Consider the following 18991-nt stretch of genomic DNA (forward strand, 5'->3'; position numbering starts at 1 on the left):
TGCTGTTACCATGCTGTTACCATGCTGTTACCATGCCACAGCAACCCCCCATTCCCCTGATAGGTGGAGAGTTGACCATATAGGCGGAGCTCCTTGTTTCTGACGTCAGAGATATTTCAAATCTGTATCAGTCTGTATCAGATCCGTTGCAGCCCCGTTTTTAGAGATTTGGGTATGGAGGAAAAGAGAGAGGGTTTCTGCACAAAACATAGTGTGAGGTGGTTGCTATGCAACAACAATAACAGCTAGCGAACGTATTAGACAGACAGCATTGTCGTCTAGGTGCTTTTTTTTTTCTGGAGATAGGCACTTCTCAATCCACTCCTCCATAGTAAGGCCACCCCGGTCGAAGTTAACCTTAAATGTTTCCATCTTAAGCTTTGTTAGTTAGTTAGTTTCGTAACGGACGTAAAGTAACGGTTGTAGCTTTTCTCAGACACGGAGGGATACTGACTTGTGAAAAGTAACTACAATTATACCCGGGATATACGCTCATTATATCACGGCTAGAAACATCAGATTGCTTGATTTGATTTGCCCGTTTTATAAATATATATACTAACTGTGCAAAAAAAAGTTGTAAATTAAACAAGTGAAGTACATAAAGCCGTGGAGGGAGGTAGTTTATAAACCATAAGTAAAGCGAATGCTCCGCAAGGACACCAGGCCTCCTATTGGTTGAGGGATTTTGACAGGGTTGTTGCACAAAATATCCGAGCGCGCACAGAAAAAAATCTGAGAGCAGACATTTCACGAGCGTACAGAAACAGCCTGAGTGCGAGGAGAAGGTTTTAAGCTGGAACACAGGAAATCTGTAAGCAGCAATATATCTGAGTTTAAGTGTACAGTTTGAGCAGAAGCAGAGCAAATCTAAGTGCAAGCAGGCACTATTTGAGTGTGAGGACAGGGTTTGAGGGAAATAAATACATATTCTGAACGTGAAATCAATAAAGTATGCTCTCAAATTTAAAGACCACGCTCTTGAATAACGATAGGGAATAACCCCCATAAGGGTTGTGTTTTTTGACACTTGGTGAGTTCCCTGACACACCGGGGACATATATTCATGTATAAAAGACGTGCATTTTGCATGATAGGTCCCCTTTAACTTACTCAATAGTCGTTCTTGCAAATCTCAACCAAGACAAATTAGAGAATTTATGTAAACTCCTGATAATCAACTTTCACTAAGTCAAATGTCTTAATGAATGGGAAAAAATGCAGAGGGCGTCACCTCACACCACATTATCACACAGCTAAGAAAGAAAGTCCAACACATTTGTATTATTAAAAACACAGTTATTCAACTTTATTAACATCAAGGTTTTCAAGACATTTGTGTCTGCTTTTTATTACCAAATAGAAAACAGATCATGTATACAACTGATAGGATCCCTATAGCACGACTCAGTGAAATAAATCCTTTATATGGTCCACTTCTTCCACCCCCAACTCTGTCATCTCATCCAGTGAAAAACACTGAACATTACTTCTTCTTTCAGTCTGTCCATCTGCAACACAGTGATACACGTTGGGATGAAATATACCATTAATGGGGTTCCAGTATATCTGCTTGTGTCCTGTTGGTTTGAGCCATGTATGTGAAGGTCATGAGATGAAAGGGAACGTTTTGTCCTGTCTATAAGAATCATTTTGGGTCCATCAATCGGAACCAGATTGCATGTTAGAGCAAGTAAGACACATCTAGCTAATTTGTGGGGAGAAAATGATTTTTTGTGATACTTCGCAATCTCCTGATTTCCTATTTGATTTAATAATCCCCCAAACATCTATATTTACTCCCAGTCGACTGTTGAAGCTTTAATATTAGGCTGTGATCTGTGTTGGGTTTTAGATCAACAGTTTTGACATTTTTTTATTTAGAGCCTTGTCAACAAATCCAATGCACAGACAACCCAACACCAACAATGAAGTGATCTTACTATGAAGAATTGTGTGAGTGCCGGATGTATCCTCTTCCAGTGGGCTGTAGAGCTCCATTGTTTTCCAAAAACTAATAACACACACCAATAAGTCACACTGTCACACTGACATGTTCCTTTTTTACCGTGAACACACACACACACAGTCCTGCTGCCACAAATACTCACTAGAGCACCACATGTGAATCTGCTGATGAAAATACTCCCCCAAAACAGCATTAGTTCCGCCTGTTTTGACTGATCAGCTATAGAACAGTTAGAAACTAAACCATTTTGATTACATTTCGGCATTGAGTCTTGATATTGATGCCATACTGGATTTATCTCTTGTCTAAGCACGGGCTGGTTTAGAATGTGATGTGGTCACACTTATATCACACACGTTATCAAGAACAAAGTGTCTGTGTTCAGTCTACCTGAGTCTGTGTCAAGAGGGGCTACGGTGTCAACAACCTTTTCCAACAACTTCATATTTATTTTTGTTCCAAGTCTCCAGATTTGTATTGGCTTTGTGAAAATCAGTAAACAGTTATTTGATAATAGTCAGTTTATGGCAATAGTTATATTTCATACAGTAGCTCACAAACATGTCTGTTAATCTGACCTCTTTTGGTAGATCGTTCTGTCAAACCCCTGTAAATAAGATCAATGATAACATAAGAATATTATATCTATAGTACAAAATAAAATGATTAGCAGCTGTGAGTATACGCTCTCCAATATTAATGTTGAAAATACATTTTATTTTTGCAAATAAAAAAAATTAAAATATATCAGCAAATAAAAAAAAGACCCATTAAGACATATATAATAGCCAGTTTAAATGATTATAAAATAATTCTAAATATTTATAATAACATAGTAATGATGAAAATAAATGAAAATAGCAGAACATTTGTTTTGCCATAAAGAAGGACGCAGATATTGGGGAATGTTGGGAGAAATCAGTCAGGAATGTGGCATGGCAAAGAGTCTCTCAGGGTAGTTTTGGGGACGTTTTGGTGTTGGGTCTGTGGCAGAATTATGGCACCGGTGCAGGAGGAGATTGTCCTGACTGTCCCCTCTCCTCTGTCCTCTAATGTCTCCTGCTGTGGTCACCTCCTCTCCAGTCCTCCTTGTAGCGTCCTCATCAGGCCTCAGGGACTGATGGAGCTGAGTAGATATGGCTCAGAGGAGAGGTATAACTCTTCTGACGGTGTCTTTCTGAGTGGGGTTATGTTGCATAGTGATCAAAGCTTCCCAGGTACTCCAGAGCAGCGCGGTAGCACAGTTGGTACTGGTCCTGGGGGAGGAAAAATAAATTTGGGTCACTTAGTCAGTGGGAAACCTGCAGATGCCATGAGAAACAAGCCAGAACCAATTTTCTAAGTCTGATCTAAATAAATGTTCTCTCGTGTTACAACTATAAGAGGCCAGATTATACTTTTTGGGGATTCCCTTTCCTTTAGTGTGTTACGGTATATAGGTTTTTGTGCATGTAAATGGTCTGCAATGGCAAAATGGACCAAAGATTGAGTTTCTCAACCACCTATTCCCCATTTGCCTGGAACGCCATGATTGAATCCTTTGCTAACTTCCCTAACATAGTGGCATCACTATGAAACACTCTTAACACGCTTCTAATGGCTAGTGCTCCAACACATTGTGATAGGCTAAGGGGTGGGACATCTCTAATCCAACTGGGCTCTCGTTTCAGACAGAGGATAAAAAAGAAACGTTAAACATATTTAAACAGGTAAAGGAATAATACATTTTCCAGGATAATTTTAAGAGTTAATTTATTTAAATTATACAAAAAAATACTTGTTTTTTGTTTGTTAGTTATTTTGTGTTTGCTGTTTGATAGTGTAATAATAATTTTAGCCACAAGAGATTTATGTCCACAACTCAATTCTAAAAAGGACAAATAGCATTCACATTTTCTACCGGGAGAGTTCAAGTCATCCATGAACTCTTGATATAAGATAAGATAAGATGGACCTTTATTAATCCCCGTGGGGAAATTCAGTTGTACAAGCAGCAACAGGGTAAGAGTGAAAAACAGGACAGCAAAGATTCACACAGATTAATAAAATCAAAAATAAAATCAAGAAAAAAAAAATATATATATATAATATATTGTTTGTTAGCACAACCCTGTCTCCTAAAAATTACGTTCCCACAGAACTAAACTGCATTCTGAATTACGTTTAGCTAGAAACTTATTTTCTCCCACGTTACGTTCCTTATGAACGTATCTTAAATACGTTTATTTTCTACATATCTTTGCCATTTATTGTCTTGCTTATAATAATGATAATAGTCATTTATAAATATCATTTTAGAGCACACCTTTGAAATCGACAATCGGGCTCGATATATGGTTAAATTAAAATCAGTAGGCGAGGCTGTAATTTCGCCAGCTGTTACTCTCATGAGCGAGGCAGAACATAATAGTTTTAACATGCCAAAAAGCTGCTGTGTTGTTTATTGCACCTCAAACATTAAAACAAATCCAGAGTTACGTGTTTCTGTACTTCCTCTAAGAAGAAAGGACAGTAACAGAAGAGCTCTGTGACTTCAGGCTTGATCGCTGTTCAAATGACAGCGTTGGTTTCCCCAAAAGTGGGCGGGGCTGTAAAGTGAAGTAGATTTTACTCTCATCTATTATTCAAAACCATTCTATTTATTCTAACGTATTACATGCCACTGTTTTATCTTTTTATTTATTTGTTTTTATTTTAAATCGTATAATGTCGGACTTTTTTTGTCGTCTTTGAGGAAAAGAAATGGGGTTTAGAGATTCAAAATACTGAAATCTGTATTTTTTAAAATCTCTTCCTTCTAATTTGTTATTCTTTTCTAAATAACACACTGTTATTTACTCAACAATAACACACAATTATCCTTGTTTTTATTTATTCGTTTAATTCCATAATCTTGGGCTTTTTAGCCGTAAATAAAGTCACCATAACAGACGGGACATTTCGAGATTTAGGATGGCCGAAGACACTACACTACCCATAATCCCCAGCTATCGTTTGGGACTACAGTCCCGTTGACAAACCCCGTGATGTTGCGCCAAGGTTACGCCGAGCGTCAAGCTCTTTGAAATGGAACGAAACCACGGCAGACTATTCAAAACTGGACTCGAACGCCCCACCAGAACTACACATGCTGGCTATTGTGTTTCGCAACATGTTCTCTATGGCACGTCTCTACTGGGAATTGTAGTTTTAAAAGACGTTTTTCCCAAATTTAGAAGTTCACAGTATTAAACTGTGTACAGCCCTGGAGGTTTAGGCGATAGGAAACACATTGGTGTGTACACATTTAAAACATGTAATTACTAAATGGGTGAAAATCGCTTGTATCCATAATGGGCAGCATTAATATATACCCACACGACAGCTCATTGTTACTTTGTTATTCTACTCCACTACAATTCAGAGGTTAACCTGGTATTTTTACTTCACTACATTTAGTTTAGTTACTTTGCAGATTCTGATTAATGATGTGGAATATAAACAACCCTTAAATCAGACTTTAGTTACACCTGAGTACAATTTAGGGAAGGTGATTGTCAAGTGCCAACAATCAGGAGAGATATTTGATAGTTGGTGCTTGAGAAGACTAAACATTTATCTGCAGATCTCTATAAAGTATATTCATTACTCGTTATTCTCTACTAATAGTTAATTAAAAACTGTATAATGGCTATTTTGCATATCCCTTTCAAGATTTCAAGGTTTTCTAAGGTGTATTGATCTTATACACAACTTGGGTCGCAGGTTCCTCAACAGCGCATTACAAGACATCTATCAATATGTGTGTACTGTATACCTCCACCATTAAACTGTCATATTCTGCACATTTCTTATACTATCTACTACATATATACGAGTATAATTAATGTGTATAATATCAGTTAAAATAAGTGCTTCAACATAGTTAACATTGCAGGAAAGCAATATTTTAGACGTTAAGTACTTTGTCAGGCTTAATATTCATCTGTAGATAGATACCCCCAAAGCTTTTTTCTTGTTTAAAACCTTAACCTAAAGTATTTTTTAATGTGTTAATAAAGGTTAATTCGTTTTTCTGTTTTGCACATCCTCCTATTAATATCTGTGTACATCCGGCACTAAACTGTTTTATTGTAGAGATCACTTAGTATCTTCTTGACTTTTTATATTCTATATTTCTATCATTGACCTTCTACTTTCCCCCTATGAAAGTATGCACTCTTAATATTGTTTTAATCAAATAACATTATTCAACAAAAATAATTCAATAACATGCTTTAACCACTAGGCGGTGCACACAAGGTACACACAGCATACTAATAATAACTTTGTATTATTAGTGTAGACACTTATGTATGTATAACATCTGAAGATGTGTAGTTTTATTAATGTTTTTACATAATTTTACAGGATATTGCTATACTATTTCTCTTGTTTTACTTCAACACATTAATATCTGATTTGTAAAACATCACAGACAGAAAGGCATATCCGCCATTTAATGGTAAGCTATTGAAATTGTGATTCCATAGATGTGTCTCCCATCATCCAAATCCCCTGACTATTCTCTCAACTCAGTATTTACATTCTGATATTCAAAGAATATCAGCTGTGCACCGTTATGGTGTAAATATAACCTATATACCAATTGGATCAAATATAAAAGTCAGCCGAATTACTATTGATACTGCAAGGAGACGTATTTTGTGAAAAGAAATTGAAGATGTTGTTTAATTGTTGATATATTTATGATCCACGTCAAGTATTCAGTTTTGGCAGCAGTTCTCCTGTTTGTCTAGAAGTCTTCCCATCAGGGCTCTATAAATAAAGAACTACGGCAGATGTGTAATATTTAATGCAGCCGAACCGTGTATTACAATGCCGTTATGTGATGACTTCCAAAGAGAAAAGCAAGCACACTCTGAATTAGGTATTATTTACTTTTTCATTGTCGGATATCATATCTTATTAACACCATATCCCAGCGTGCATTGCGGCTAAAACATCCAATCAACAAGCTTCAAGCTGAGGATCTTGGGTAATCAGTTTAGTGAGTTTGTGGTGTGTATCGCTCGAAATGTCCCGTATGTTTCCGGTGACTTTATTTATGGCTAAAAAGCCCAAGATTATAGAATTAAATGAATAAATAAAAACAAGGATAATTGTGTGTTATTGTTGAGTAAATAACAGTGTGTTATTTAGAAAAGAATAACAAATTAGAAGGAAAAGATTTGAAAAAATACAGATTTCAGTATTTTGAGGCTCTGAGCCATTTCTTTTCCTTACAGACGGGAAACAAGTCCGACATTATACGATTTAAAATAAAAACAAATAAATAAAAAGATAAAACACTGGCATGTAATTTACGTTAGAATAAATAGAATGGTTTTGAATAATAGATGAGTAAAATCTACTTCACTTTACAGCCCCGCCCACTTTTGGGGAAACCAACGCTGACATTTGAACAGCGATCAAGCCTGAAGCCACAGAGATCTTCTGTTACTGTCCTTTCTTCTTAGAGGAAGTACAGAAACACGTAACTCTGGATTTGTTTTAATGTTTGAGGTGCAATAAACGACACAGCAGCTTGTTGGCATGTTAAAAACTATTATTTTCTTTCTCGCTCATGAGAGTAACAGCTGGCGAAATTACAGCCTCGCCTACTGATTTTAATTTAACCATATATCGAGCCCGATTCTCGATTTCAAAGGTGTGCTTAAAATGATATTTATAAATAACTATTATCATTATTATAAGCAAGACAATAAATGGCAAGATATGTAGAAAATAAACGTATTTGAGATACGTTCATAACGAACGTAACGTGGGAGAAAATACGTTTCTAGCTAAATGTAATTGAGAATGCAGTTTAGTTCTGTGGGAACGTAATTTTTAGGAGACAGGGTTGGTTAGCAAGATATGAAAACACAACCTAGAAATGGATCCCCAGAATTAACAATACTATACAACCTTTTGACTAAATAATAAATAAGATGTATACCTCTGTCTGCACCATGGCCGGCCTCTGTGTTCGGAGCGTCTTGACGGTCTGGAAGAGGTCGACCGCTCCTTCGTACCTCATCCTCTCCAGGATGATGCTCAGGGTGATGAACACACCAGTCCGCCCAACACCAGCACTGGTGGACATCATCAGCAACACAACACATTATGCTTTTGATTGAGACAACAATAAATACAAAAACAAGATGACTTTGTCAAGTGATTGAATTAGACAAATATCTTAATAAATAATCCGCATTAACAGGATCACTTATGTCAAGAGGGGGAAGATGTTTCTTTATTTGATTGTTTTTGCTCTTGTTGCATGTTTCTTCCTTTCTGGGCCACCGTACATTTCTGTGTCTGGTCCCTGCATGTATCTAGGGATTTGTTCACGTGTTCTTCAAGTGGTAATTCATAACAAAGAACAGAAAAAAGCCTTTTGTGCATTTGTAAAACTAACAGGATACAAATATAAGTTGATTGACAGCGGCCCTAGAAAAGCCAATACTGTACATGTAATTAGATTTTAGAATGAGAGGTTACCTGCAGTGCACAGTAATTGGTCCATCTTGTCCAAATTGCTCTTTTGTTTTATGGACTTGGCCGATGAAGTCGATAAAGCCCTCCCCAGTTTTTGGCACTCCTTGCTCTGGCCAGTCAGTGAACTGGAACTGCCTGATAGTCCTGGACTGACCGTCCTGAGGAACACACAGGAGTACATGGAGACAGACTATGTCAGTAACTCACAGTCTACATCCTCCTCCAGGGGAGGCTGTATACAACAGCTACAATTTCCATATCTGTCTTCTTAAAGGTCACCTATTATGCAAAATCCACTTTTTCATGTCTTTTATACATCAACATGTATGTGTAAAGAGATTCTGAAAGTTCTGAAAGATGTATGTGTAAAGAGATTCTGAAAGTTCTGAAAGATGTATGTGTAAAGAGATTCTGAAAGTTTCAGGAAAAAAGACCCCCTCTCTTTTTGTCCTGATCCCTTTCTATAAAAACTTGTCTGAAAATGAGCTGATCAGATTTTGGCCACTTTATGATGTCATAACGATTGTTTTGGCTTGTGTAACCATTAGCCAATCACCAACCAAGGTAACCCACCCCCATCTTATCACCTGAATCTCCTCCGAGAGCTATTTTTATCAAATATCTTACAGATAGGGGGAGGGGCTCCTTATTTTCATCTAAAGTAAAAGAGAGAGAGAATCAGCACTTTTGAAACAGGGCTGAAACAGAGGGGATTATGGGATGCTGCAATGGTCTGTTTGGTGTTTGGAGCCAAACACTTCAGAGACATGTTTTGTATATATCTGAGACCTGTAATATATTGATGAAAAACAGTATAATAGGGGACCTTTAAGTAAAGTCGAGAGAAAAGAAACAAGGAAAAAAAGAACTAAAATAATTACACACAGATTGGAAGAAAATGAAAGAAATGCAGCAAGAATCAACTTCTGTAAAGCAGCGCTCGATGTGGCAGTAATGCCCGTTCCAATTAAAAGGATCTGAGCTGAAGCCAGGTTCCTGCTGCTGCCTCACTCCTCACCAAAGCTCTGCCGAGGAGAACCTACCCTGGCGTCTGTGACTTTGAACTCTCTCAGGATGTACTGCGGCATGTTGTACTCAGCCATGGGGTCCACAACAAAGTACTGGTAGCGTGCCGAGCGCTCAGCAGGCCAGTACTGATGGCACTTTTCCTACAGGATGGAGAGGAGATCACAAGTGAGGAATGTTATTAGGATATAATCAGGACATCGGACTATGTCTTCATTTATTCAACAAGGATAATGCTTATAAAAGCATCTAAATAGAGATTATTTATGCCGGAATCTATTTGTAGCTAATTACATACAGTTTTTACAATGGATTAGCCAACATAAAACCACTTAAATCGATAACAAGTTATTATTTGTTCTGAATATATTGGGTAATATAATTAGAATGTACACACAGTACATCTTAAAAATCCTATCATTAGTGAGTAAAACGACTTTAATATATTTAATTATAATTTAATATTGTCAGAAAACATCAAAGTCACCTGCACCTAAGTATGGAAATATAACTGTTAAGTGGTACTAAACATATCATAAATATTATTACCAGATTAAGACATACTTTTGATTATACATGAAATTAGATTTTGTACAGTATACTACCAGTATGTACAATTGAGTACACTTCTCTACGAAGTTAAAACAGATTTAATTTAATCTCACACAACTTTCTTTTGTGTGTAGTATCTCTAAAATGAGTATTTAATACATACAATTTAAGGGTTTCATTTGAGTAAATTAAATGTAATGCTTTTGCATACCAAATGACACAAGATAACATAAGATATATAATAGTGATGTGTTACCCGTCCCATCTCGCGGAGTTTGGTGAGCATGACGACGATGGTGGAGTTGTGTTCCCACAGCAGTCTCCAGAAGTCCTCTGTGGTCTCAGACAGCGGGCCCTGCGTGGCCATGTAGGCTTTCTGCTGCCTGCAAGTGGAACAAAGACACATCTGACTTTACTCCTCTGGGTTTAATCCACTTCCTTTCCACTTTATCCCTCTTCAACCACAAAGCTTTGGTCATTGTGAAGAATTATAGCCACCAGTCATGTGTCATAATAAACACCTACAAACAGCTTGAATAAATACACTGCAGTTTAGTTGTTTTGCACAGGCTGTGATTGAATTAGTTTTGTTGTTGACATGCAGTATAAACCTGCTAGAGGGGCTCCTATTGTCACCCTTTCCTCCTGCTATTTGTAAATGTTGCCAGATTTGAGCAGCACCAATCTGAGCCTCCAACATGCCTAATTGTCATAGATGGGTCTTCAACATGAGTAGACAAGCCTATTAAAAGCTGCCACTGTTGCCAAGCACCTATCAATACAATGAACGTGACAGAATACATATGGCATCCTTATGCAGCAGTATCCTTACCATTGAATAAACTACCTGGTGGCTTTGCTGTTGAATCCATTACTTTGTGACCATTTAATTAAATGCAAACTTGCACCATTTAAACACAACATTATCGAAAATAATAAAAGAATGAACCTTTCTGTTGGCCATCGAGATTATTTAACTATGAATGGGAATTCAAATACAATTTATATAGCGCTATTGATAAAAAAAACAGCACAGAAATTGAGTCCATATGCATGGCCCTGTTGAGTTTCATCGTAAAGAGCCAACAGTTGTGTTGTTGCATCCTCAAGCCAAAAGCTTTCTTCAAAACACTTTTTCAAAGCTGCCAACTTCCTGGTGTATTAATACCACCTATTGATCAGTGAAATACTGTCAAACCCTTCGCAGGGCTCTGTGCATATGAGTCTTTGTGCTGTGAAAAGGAAACAGGAGGCTACACCCAGAAACACATCTCCACAGCAGTTCTACTTACATATAATTACCATATCAATTAATCATGTACTTTAGTAGTGCATTTTCTTTTTTTTAAACGTGCAATTAATCAAAGATGTAAACGCAAACTAACCCATAGTCCTCACACACACGTCATGCCATGACTGGGGAATGAACCTTTCTATTGTTAATATTTCAATATACACAACTCCTTTGAGTGCGTTATATTTGCGCTGATATTTAAATGTTTTTACTTGCACTGAAAATGACAGACTGTTCTCCAGCTGCTCAGCAGGGCTGGGAGCTGACAGTCCCGCAGTAAAAGGACGTGCCCAGTAGGTGGCAGTGCTGAAGCGTGCTAGCAGAGGAAGAGGGTAACGCCATTGTGCCTGTTCACTTGAGATCCAGTGCAGCACACATTATTTGTGTTCTGTTATCTGTGTTCATCCGTCCTCCTATCATAGGGTGTGCCAGTGATGGCTTGCGGTTGTTTAAGGTTGAGAGTCTGGGCACATGGACTATTTTCTAAATCATTAATTTAAAAGCAACAACAACAAATATGACTTAGGAACCAACGCTAGGGTATTTTGCTGTCACTGAATATTTAATGAAGAGTTTATATAAGGTCAGATGTGGAAGTTTAATATGAGCATTGATTTTAAACCTCTGTGCATTTCCAGCAAACAAACAGCTTGCCTGTTAAAGAGCAGCCGGGAAGTCTGAGTCGAGTCGATTGGGAAAGTATTGCATGCAAAATGCAACAGGGATCCAGTAACAGATCTTCAGAAATTGCAACTGGCCCCCCACCCCCTAATTCTTTCCATCACTGGATCTCTCACTCTGCATTAAGTGTAAGAGAGGTGGGGTCTTACATACTCTGTGGTGTCACTGCTCTTTGATATTTTATTGATATGTTGTTCTGCCGGATCTATGAGGCAAACAACATTGAAAATGAGGAGCTTCTTCTATTGGCAAGAGATTATCTTTTATTTCAGTGGATTAAGCACAGACCTCCCACTGTTCACCAGTGGTATTCAGAATGTTGTTTTATTTTTCAGATGGACTGCTCGAGCTGAATCCTGAAGGGGATAAGAGGCCTCTAGATAAGAGAAGTCTTTTCTGAACTACCTTCCAAATTGCACAGCAGACAGAACGCACTGTGACCTGACGTCCTTTCAATGCCTCAGTGAATTTCCAATGCCTTCTCCTGGTTATTATACTGCTTTTCATCATTTCTGTTCTCCCAACCTGTTGTAATGTGTAATGTATACAACCTCTGAGATCCCTGCATGTGTGTTTCCCTGAAATCTGTGTGTCTACATGCCACACATGGTTTACATCTGTGTATTGTCTTTATTATTTCTGTCAGGTGTGAATTTCAATACGGTATGTAAAAACAGAGCCCCAAGAAGTTTAAACCGTTTTAAACAAATAATGTTGCTATATCTGTGATTAAAATAATAATAAAACAAAAAAACCAAACATTTTTTAATTCAATTCGATACATTCTATTGATGTATTCTCTGATTCGGTAATGAGATACTGGTGTAAGCCTGCAGCTTGTGGACAGCACTGAGCTGAATGACTACAGCTGCTGAGCTCCATACTTGAGGTCAGGAGGAATCTCCACTAATCATCATTGTCATGTCTATCCCCCTCACCTTAATCGCCCCTAATCCACACTGTGCACTTAAAGGCTCGGCTCAGAGACTGCTGGATCTCTCTGCATCTCCCTTCCCTATTAATTACTGCAACAGGATAACAGGACATCCCTGCCTGTTTCCCCCCTCCTTAGGGGTGCCCAGAGGGACTTCATTAGGGCTGACACACCCACCTTCACTGCAAGTGGAAAGGGGAAGTCCTGATTTATTAGCACATGCTGGTGCACTGAGAAGTATTTTCAATTACTGTTTAGTTTCCAAGAACAAATGCTTCTCTCAGAGGCCTGTGATTGTCTGTTTATCTGACAACAATACGAGTGCTGACATCTAATATGTTTGGTTCTGTTATTAGAATATCAGGAAGGCTGCTTTATGTAGCTGTCAGAAATGTGTGTTGACACCCACAGAGGCCTTTTAAATTAATTATTTGGTTTATAACAATTAGTTAACTTCAACTTCAGTTAACATTCAAGAAAGTCACAGAGCTAGCAGCTAGCAGTTAACAGTTAACAGCTAGCAGCTATCTAACAGCTACCAGCTAATACCTACCAGCTCAAAGTTTGCAGCTAGAACTAACTTTAATGGAATGAGGTTTCATTGATCCTAGTTTGAAGGGGTTGTTTTCGAAGCAATATATATGTATCAAAATAATATAATATTAATAAAATTACATTATTGATTATAGTATCTATTTCTAGAAAAAAACTATAAAATATGAAAACATTAATGGAAATGTATATTCTTCTTCTGTAATGTGCAAAACAGAATTAAAACCCAGAGCAACAAAACTTGACCAAACCAAACCAAACCAAACCAATGGACTTGGTTAAACTCTGCACTACCGATATGGGTAACTACATTTTTTGCTTTATATTCCTATTCGTTTAAGGTCCGGTTGTAATTGTTATTTAACACTAAATTGGTTTGCAATGCATTTTTCACTCATACATTTGTAATAAACTTAAACAAAATGTCACTTTTCACAGAGGGATAAATGGATGCCTATGGCCTGAGGCCCATGGGTGACAAATGTTTTCCGACACAGACAAGAGCAGCATTGCAAGAATATTGTTTGTTTCTCTTACGTGTCACTTATCTCAAACAGGCTTGAGGAAAAACAGGCCCTGTCAATAACACTAATTTGTTTAGACAACTGACACAAAAACAAGATGGTGGGCAGTGAAACAGCCTGTATATTACTGCTGACAGCTGCCAGAGAAAGCTCCACCTACACATTTATTCACCAAGCACATCTTGTTACTTTTGCTATTTATTGCAGTCCTTCCTCTTTTGGTGTCACACAGTGAAATTCGCTGGACCCACCTGTATCCGTCGATGAAGCTGGCGTTGGTTGATGTAGTCTGAGCCCTCCACCCCTCTGATTGGCTGCAGGCAGACACGGGTGGACTCGAAAGGCATGATGTTCACTAGGCGGTTCTTGAATTTGTGCATGGCAGGTTGGCACTGATGAATCTTGAGGTATGTGCTTTAGAGTTGGCCAGTTTCTGCAGACAGAGAGGAGGACCATTTGTCTGTGATGCTCTTCAGCACAGAAGTGACTGCACTGAACCTACAAGACCACAGCAAAATCTCAACTGTCCACTTTAATGTGGTGCAAGGTTGTTTAACAGCAACAGAATGAGGTTTCCTTCAATTACATTGCGATTAGTTCAAACTGTTCAAATGTAATGTTAAAGTTTACTTTTTGGAAACTTTGAATAAAGAGAGAGGTTTTCACAGCATTATCAAATATCAAATATCATGTTCAAATGTGTACATATATTTATTTTTGAAAAAAACTACAACATGCAAGAGATCATTAGAAATTGACATTCTTCTGTAATGTGCAAAACAAACGTAATACGATTTTAAAAACAACGTATTTCTATTGGTAGTGTGTTTTGTGCCTGCACCACGTCTTTTTGTCGGGTCGGGTCTTGGAAGACCGGAAGTTGTGTGGTTCATAAAAACATTTCTTACTCAATATCAAGCCACGATTATTGTTTTTATTTTAAAGTGTATAATGTCTGACTTTTTTTGCCGTCCGTGAGGAAATAAATGGGGCTCAGAATACTGAAATATGTATTTTTTAAATCTTTTTTTCCTTATCATTTGTTATTCTTTTCTAAATAACACACTGTTATTTGCCCTCATGTGATTCCTCTGCACCACAAGTGTCAATTTGAGAAGTGCTTGCATAAGAAATCTGCAGTGAGTTCAGGGATCAAAACCTTATTATGCTCTGTCCGGATTGACGTTATTTAGGCCGTCAGACATGCAGTTTGCCCCAGCTCTCTCTATCACTCTCCCCCCTCTTCAGCATGTCATATGAAGCTGAGGAGTTAAGCACCACACTCCCTCTGAGGGTTCATCTCTGCTACACAGGCTAAGGATCAAAGTCCTTCCTGTTCCTAGCTCTGACTTCATCATGCAGTTAAAGGGACCCTCCCATCATTAAGTAATACACTTCCCTTAATAGTCTAGTTGCCAGCTCCTACAGTCCTATTGTGACCCCGGAAATAAGTTGTGGTGATTAGCATTAAATAGCATGTGGACAATAGTTTTGGGGAGTTTAGTGGTTATTGAGGATACTGAATCCATTTCTTACATTTTCAGTATCAGAAATGGCAGTTTTGTGGCCATATTTGTACTCTTGGTGGGATGATTTTTATACATTTTTGGTCGATTTTAAAGTTTTTGGGAACTCTGGATTCATTGGATTGGACAGATTGCTTACTTACTTGAAAATTAATTGTCCACAGTAGAGGTGAACATTTTCATATCGTGCTATCTATATCCAATGGTTTCAACACTACTTATTGTCAGAGAATATTTTAATCCGATCTCTTTGTGTCTAGAGATTCTCAGCTTTTCTGAGAAAACTGTTATTACAAAGATATGCTTTTCGTTAAGTCGCATATGCTACTGCCTGTAACTTGAGGAGGACACAGTTTGGCACCATGTGAGTTGGTAATACAAACTGGCCTTTGTTCCAATGTCTGGTAATGATTAAGGTAGGTCCCTCCTTTTTAGATATACAGATCCCTGTTTCCACGCTTTGTCTTCAGAGTTTGCTAGGTGGCCCACATGAAAGTGTGATATACTCTGTGATCTTTCCGGCCGTATCATACTCTCAATAAATATCAGTGTTTGACTAAAGCCTCTCCAGCTTCCATCCTTTCCTGAGCCTTGGCTCTGCATTTCTGCACAGAAGTTTCCATCACACTTATGATATTCAAAATCAGCCCACTTTTTTGAGTACCCATTTGTGTGACTGGAGTGCCACTTAAATAACTTTAATGCTGTAAAAACTCACCATGTATAACAAATAAATAGCAAAGGTACCACCCTTAAACACAAACATTAGTTTCCATTATTTTACTAAATAAAGAAAGAATACTAAATAAGTAGCTGTTGGCACTAGTGTTAATTTCGTTGACTAAAACTATGACGAAATATGTTCGTCAACGACCTTTTTTTTCCATTTTTCCAGTAAACAATAACTGTAACGAAATCAACATGCAATATCGTTGACGAAAAGTGACGAGACGAAAATGTAGTTTGCTAAATAAAAACTATGCCAAAATCTCTCTTTACTTTCGTTGACAAAAAATGAGAGAGAAATATTATCAAAGATAACGTTACATCTCTGATAGTCAGTTTTTCTCCCAGCAGTTCCATTTCCGGTGCTGCGGCAGAGCAGCAGCAGCTGTGTGTCCATGCTGCGCGCGGCGGTACATTTGAATTACACCGGGCAGCGGCACACTGTGAACTGTCAGGAAGACTCGGGTCTAACTCATGGTCTAACTAACCTTATTTAACAGAAAATAAAATGGCAACAACAGGGCTTGGGAGCAGTGGTCGCGTTAACCGAATACCCCCCCGTCAGCGCGAGTGAGTGATAAATTGAGCACTCGATGGGTAATAATGGATTATGACGGAAATGTTACGATCCTGTCCGTCAAAATGACTGACAACGAAAAAGTCTAAAGCCACCACTGCTTGGGAGAAAGAAACGATGTGATATTTGGGCCCATTTTCGCTACAATGAGGCGGAGAAAAAAAGCGAATGCATTGTTTTATCAGAAGGGAAGCAATGTGGCCATAACACAGCTGGTACAAACACCACAAACCTGACCAGATACTCTCTGCAGAGCTTCTTAATCATTCAACCTGTTTTTCATCAAATAAGGACAAGATATAATCTTATTGTGAAATACGTTTGACTAAAATGACAAATTATTGGTTTTGACTGAAATGTTCTATATAATCTGATGACTAAAAAAGACTCAACAGTTTTCATTGACAAAAAGTAGACTAAAATAATTAGTTTTCTTTGACTAAAATAAGACTAAAATGCTCAGACTTTTAGTCGACTAAAACTTGACTAAATAAAAACAGGATGAAGGTGACTAAATATGACTAAAACTAAAAAGGAAATTTAACACAGGACTAAGACTAAAACTAAATTAAAAAAAATAGCTGACGAAATTAACACTAGTTGGCACCTAACAATGTTTCCTTCTGTTATCGGATAACATGATAACTCGGTGCAGCCTTGCAGACTTTATGGCACACTCCCTCTTTTAAACTTTGATTAAAAACATGAAACATTGGTGAAATATAACCAGCAGCGATGGTTTTCTATCCATGTTATCTAAGCTTGATGGGTTTTCACAGTTTATGCCTTTTGAAGTTGCTGTACTAATTTCACATTTACCTGCTGAAGGTTGAATTTACAGTCACACTTGAAACGCTCATGAAACAATCTTTGATTCATTGTTCATTCATTTTGTTACGTGATACTATCAGTCAGGTATGTGACTAGAGTGCTTCTTAAATGGACAATAAAGTTGAACAAACTCATAACTAGCAAACAAATCAATCAAAAGAGCCTTTTTCAATACTCAACAAACACAAAAAGAATACTAATAGGGCTGCTATTGGCACCTGACAATGTTTCCCTGTCTTTTGGGATCCAAAGATAACTTGGTGCAGCCTTGCAGGCTTTATGGCACACTCCCTCCTTTAAACCTTGATTAAAAACATGACAATTTGGTGAAAAATAGCCCTAACTTAAATCGTTTCTAATCCAGGTTAAAAGTTTCTTTACAAGTTTGACATTAACTTCTGAAGGTAAACATGTACAGCTGCTCTTTCATGATACAATATTGAATTTGTTGTTCAGTCATTTAGTTATGTTCTCATTCCATTTCCTGTTGTATTTTTGGAGACAGTTATGTGATTGTAATGCAAATGGAATGGACTATAAACCTGGACAAACCCCAACAATAACCCGACCTTTAACCCTAACAATACAATCAGAAAAGGTACCAACCTTAAACTCCAGCTCCATGGCGGTGACAGACTCTCCCGCAGAGACCTGGGTGAGCTTCTGGATGTGTGCGTACAGGTTTCTAGCGGGGACTTCTGTGTTGCCACATGTTGCAGCTTCCAGCAGGGCTTCATGGATGAATATGTACTGATCCTCCGTCTGCACCATGTAGTTCCTCTGAGACCGCATACACGTCACATGACCGTAAATGTCCACCGACTTCTCGTGTTTCATCCTCTCCAGCATGGCTTCAATCACAATGAAGCAGCCAGTACGGCCAACACCGGCACTGGCAGAACACAACATGATTTATTATTTAGAAACCCTGGATCCCAATGTGTTTTTTAAACAGAGGTTGAACCACAAGGAAGCTGAAACATGGTTTTCAAGGAAACAGCCTCAAAATATTTAATCATATAAATGTGGATAATGGCACACATTTTCATAATCACTCCTAAAATCTATTCAGATAATGATTGGATAACGAGACACCATTTATCAAGTTAGCATTATAGGATTAATCTCAGCGGTGACTAGCCATTTCTACTTGCTACAGATTCTATGTGTAAGGTTATTAAAAATGTAGCCATTTTTCAAAATGGTCTGAAAGACTTAGCATCGCAAGCGGTCCCTCGAGAAAAATAAATTCGATTTTTCCATTGGATTTTGTATAT

The 18991-nt window shown here is 37.9% G+C and overlaps 1 protein-coding gene across 1 annotated transcript in view; it reads right to left on the reverse strand.

Annotated features, from left to right (window-relative positions):
• Window positions 1-1302: 1302 nt before the first annotated feature.
• Window positions 1303-18991, reverse strand: part of ptprfa (protein tyrosine phosphatase receptor type Fa) — a 347360-nt gene continuing 329671 nt past the window's right edge. Inside the window, 9 exon segments of the mRNA XM_071202945.1 lie at window positions 1303-3225; window positions 7950-8085; window positions 8495-8649; window positions 9535-9660; window positions 10326-10452; window positions 14306-14331; window positions 14333-14430; window positions 14433-14487; window positions 18321-18606. Coding sequence (XP_071059046.1) covers window positions 3157-3225; window positions 7950-8085; window positions 8495-8649; window positions 9535-9660; window positions 10326-10452; window positions 14306-14331; window positions 14333-14430; window positions 14433-14487; window positions 18321-18606 — 1078 coding nt within the window. The 3' untranslated portion in view covers window positions 1303-3156.

The sequence above is a fragment of the Pseudochaenichthys georgianus genome, chromosome 4 (genome assembly GCF_902827115.2).
Source record: "Pseudochaenichthys georgianus chromosome 4, fPseGeo1.2, whole genome shotgun sequence".
Classification (NCBI taxonomy): Eukaryota; Metazoa; Chordata; class Actinopteri; order Perciformes; family Channichthyidae; genus Pseudochaenichthys; species Pseudochaenichthys georgianus.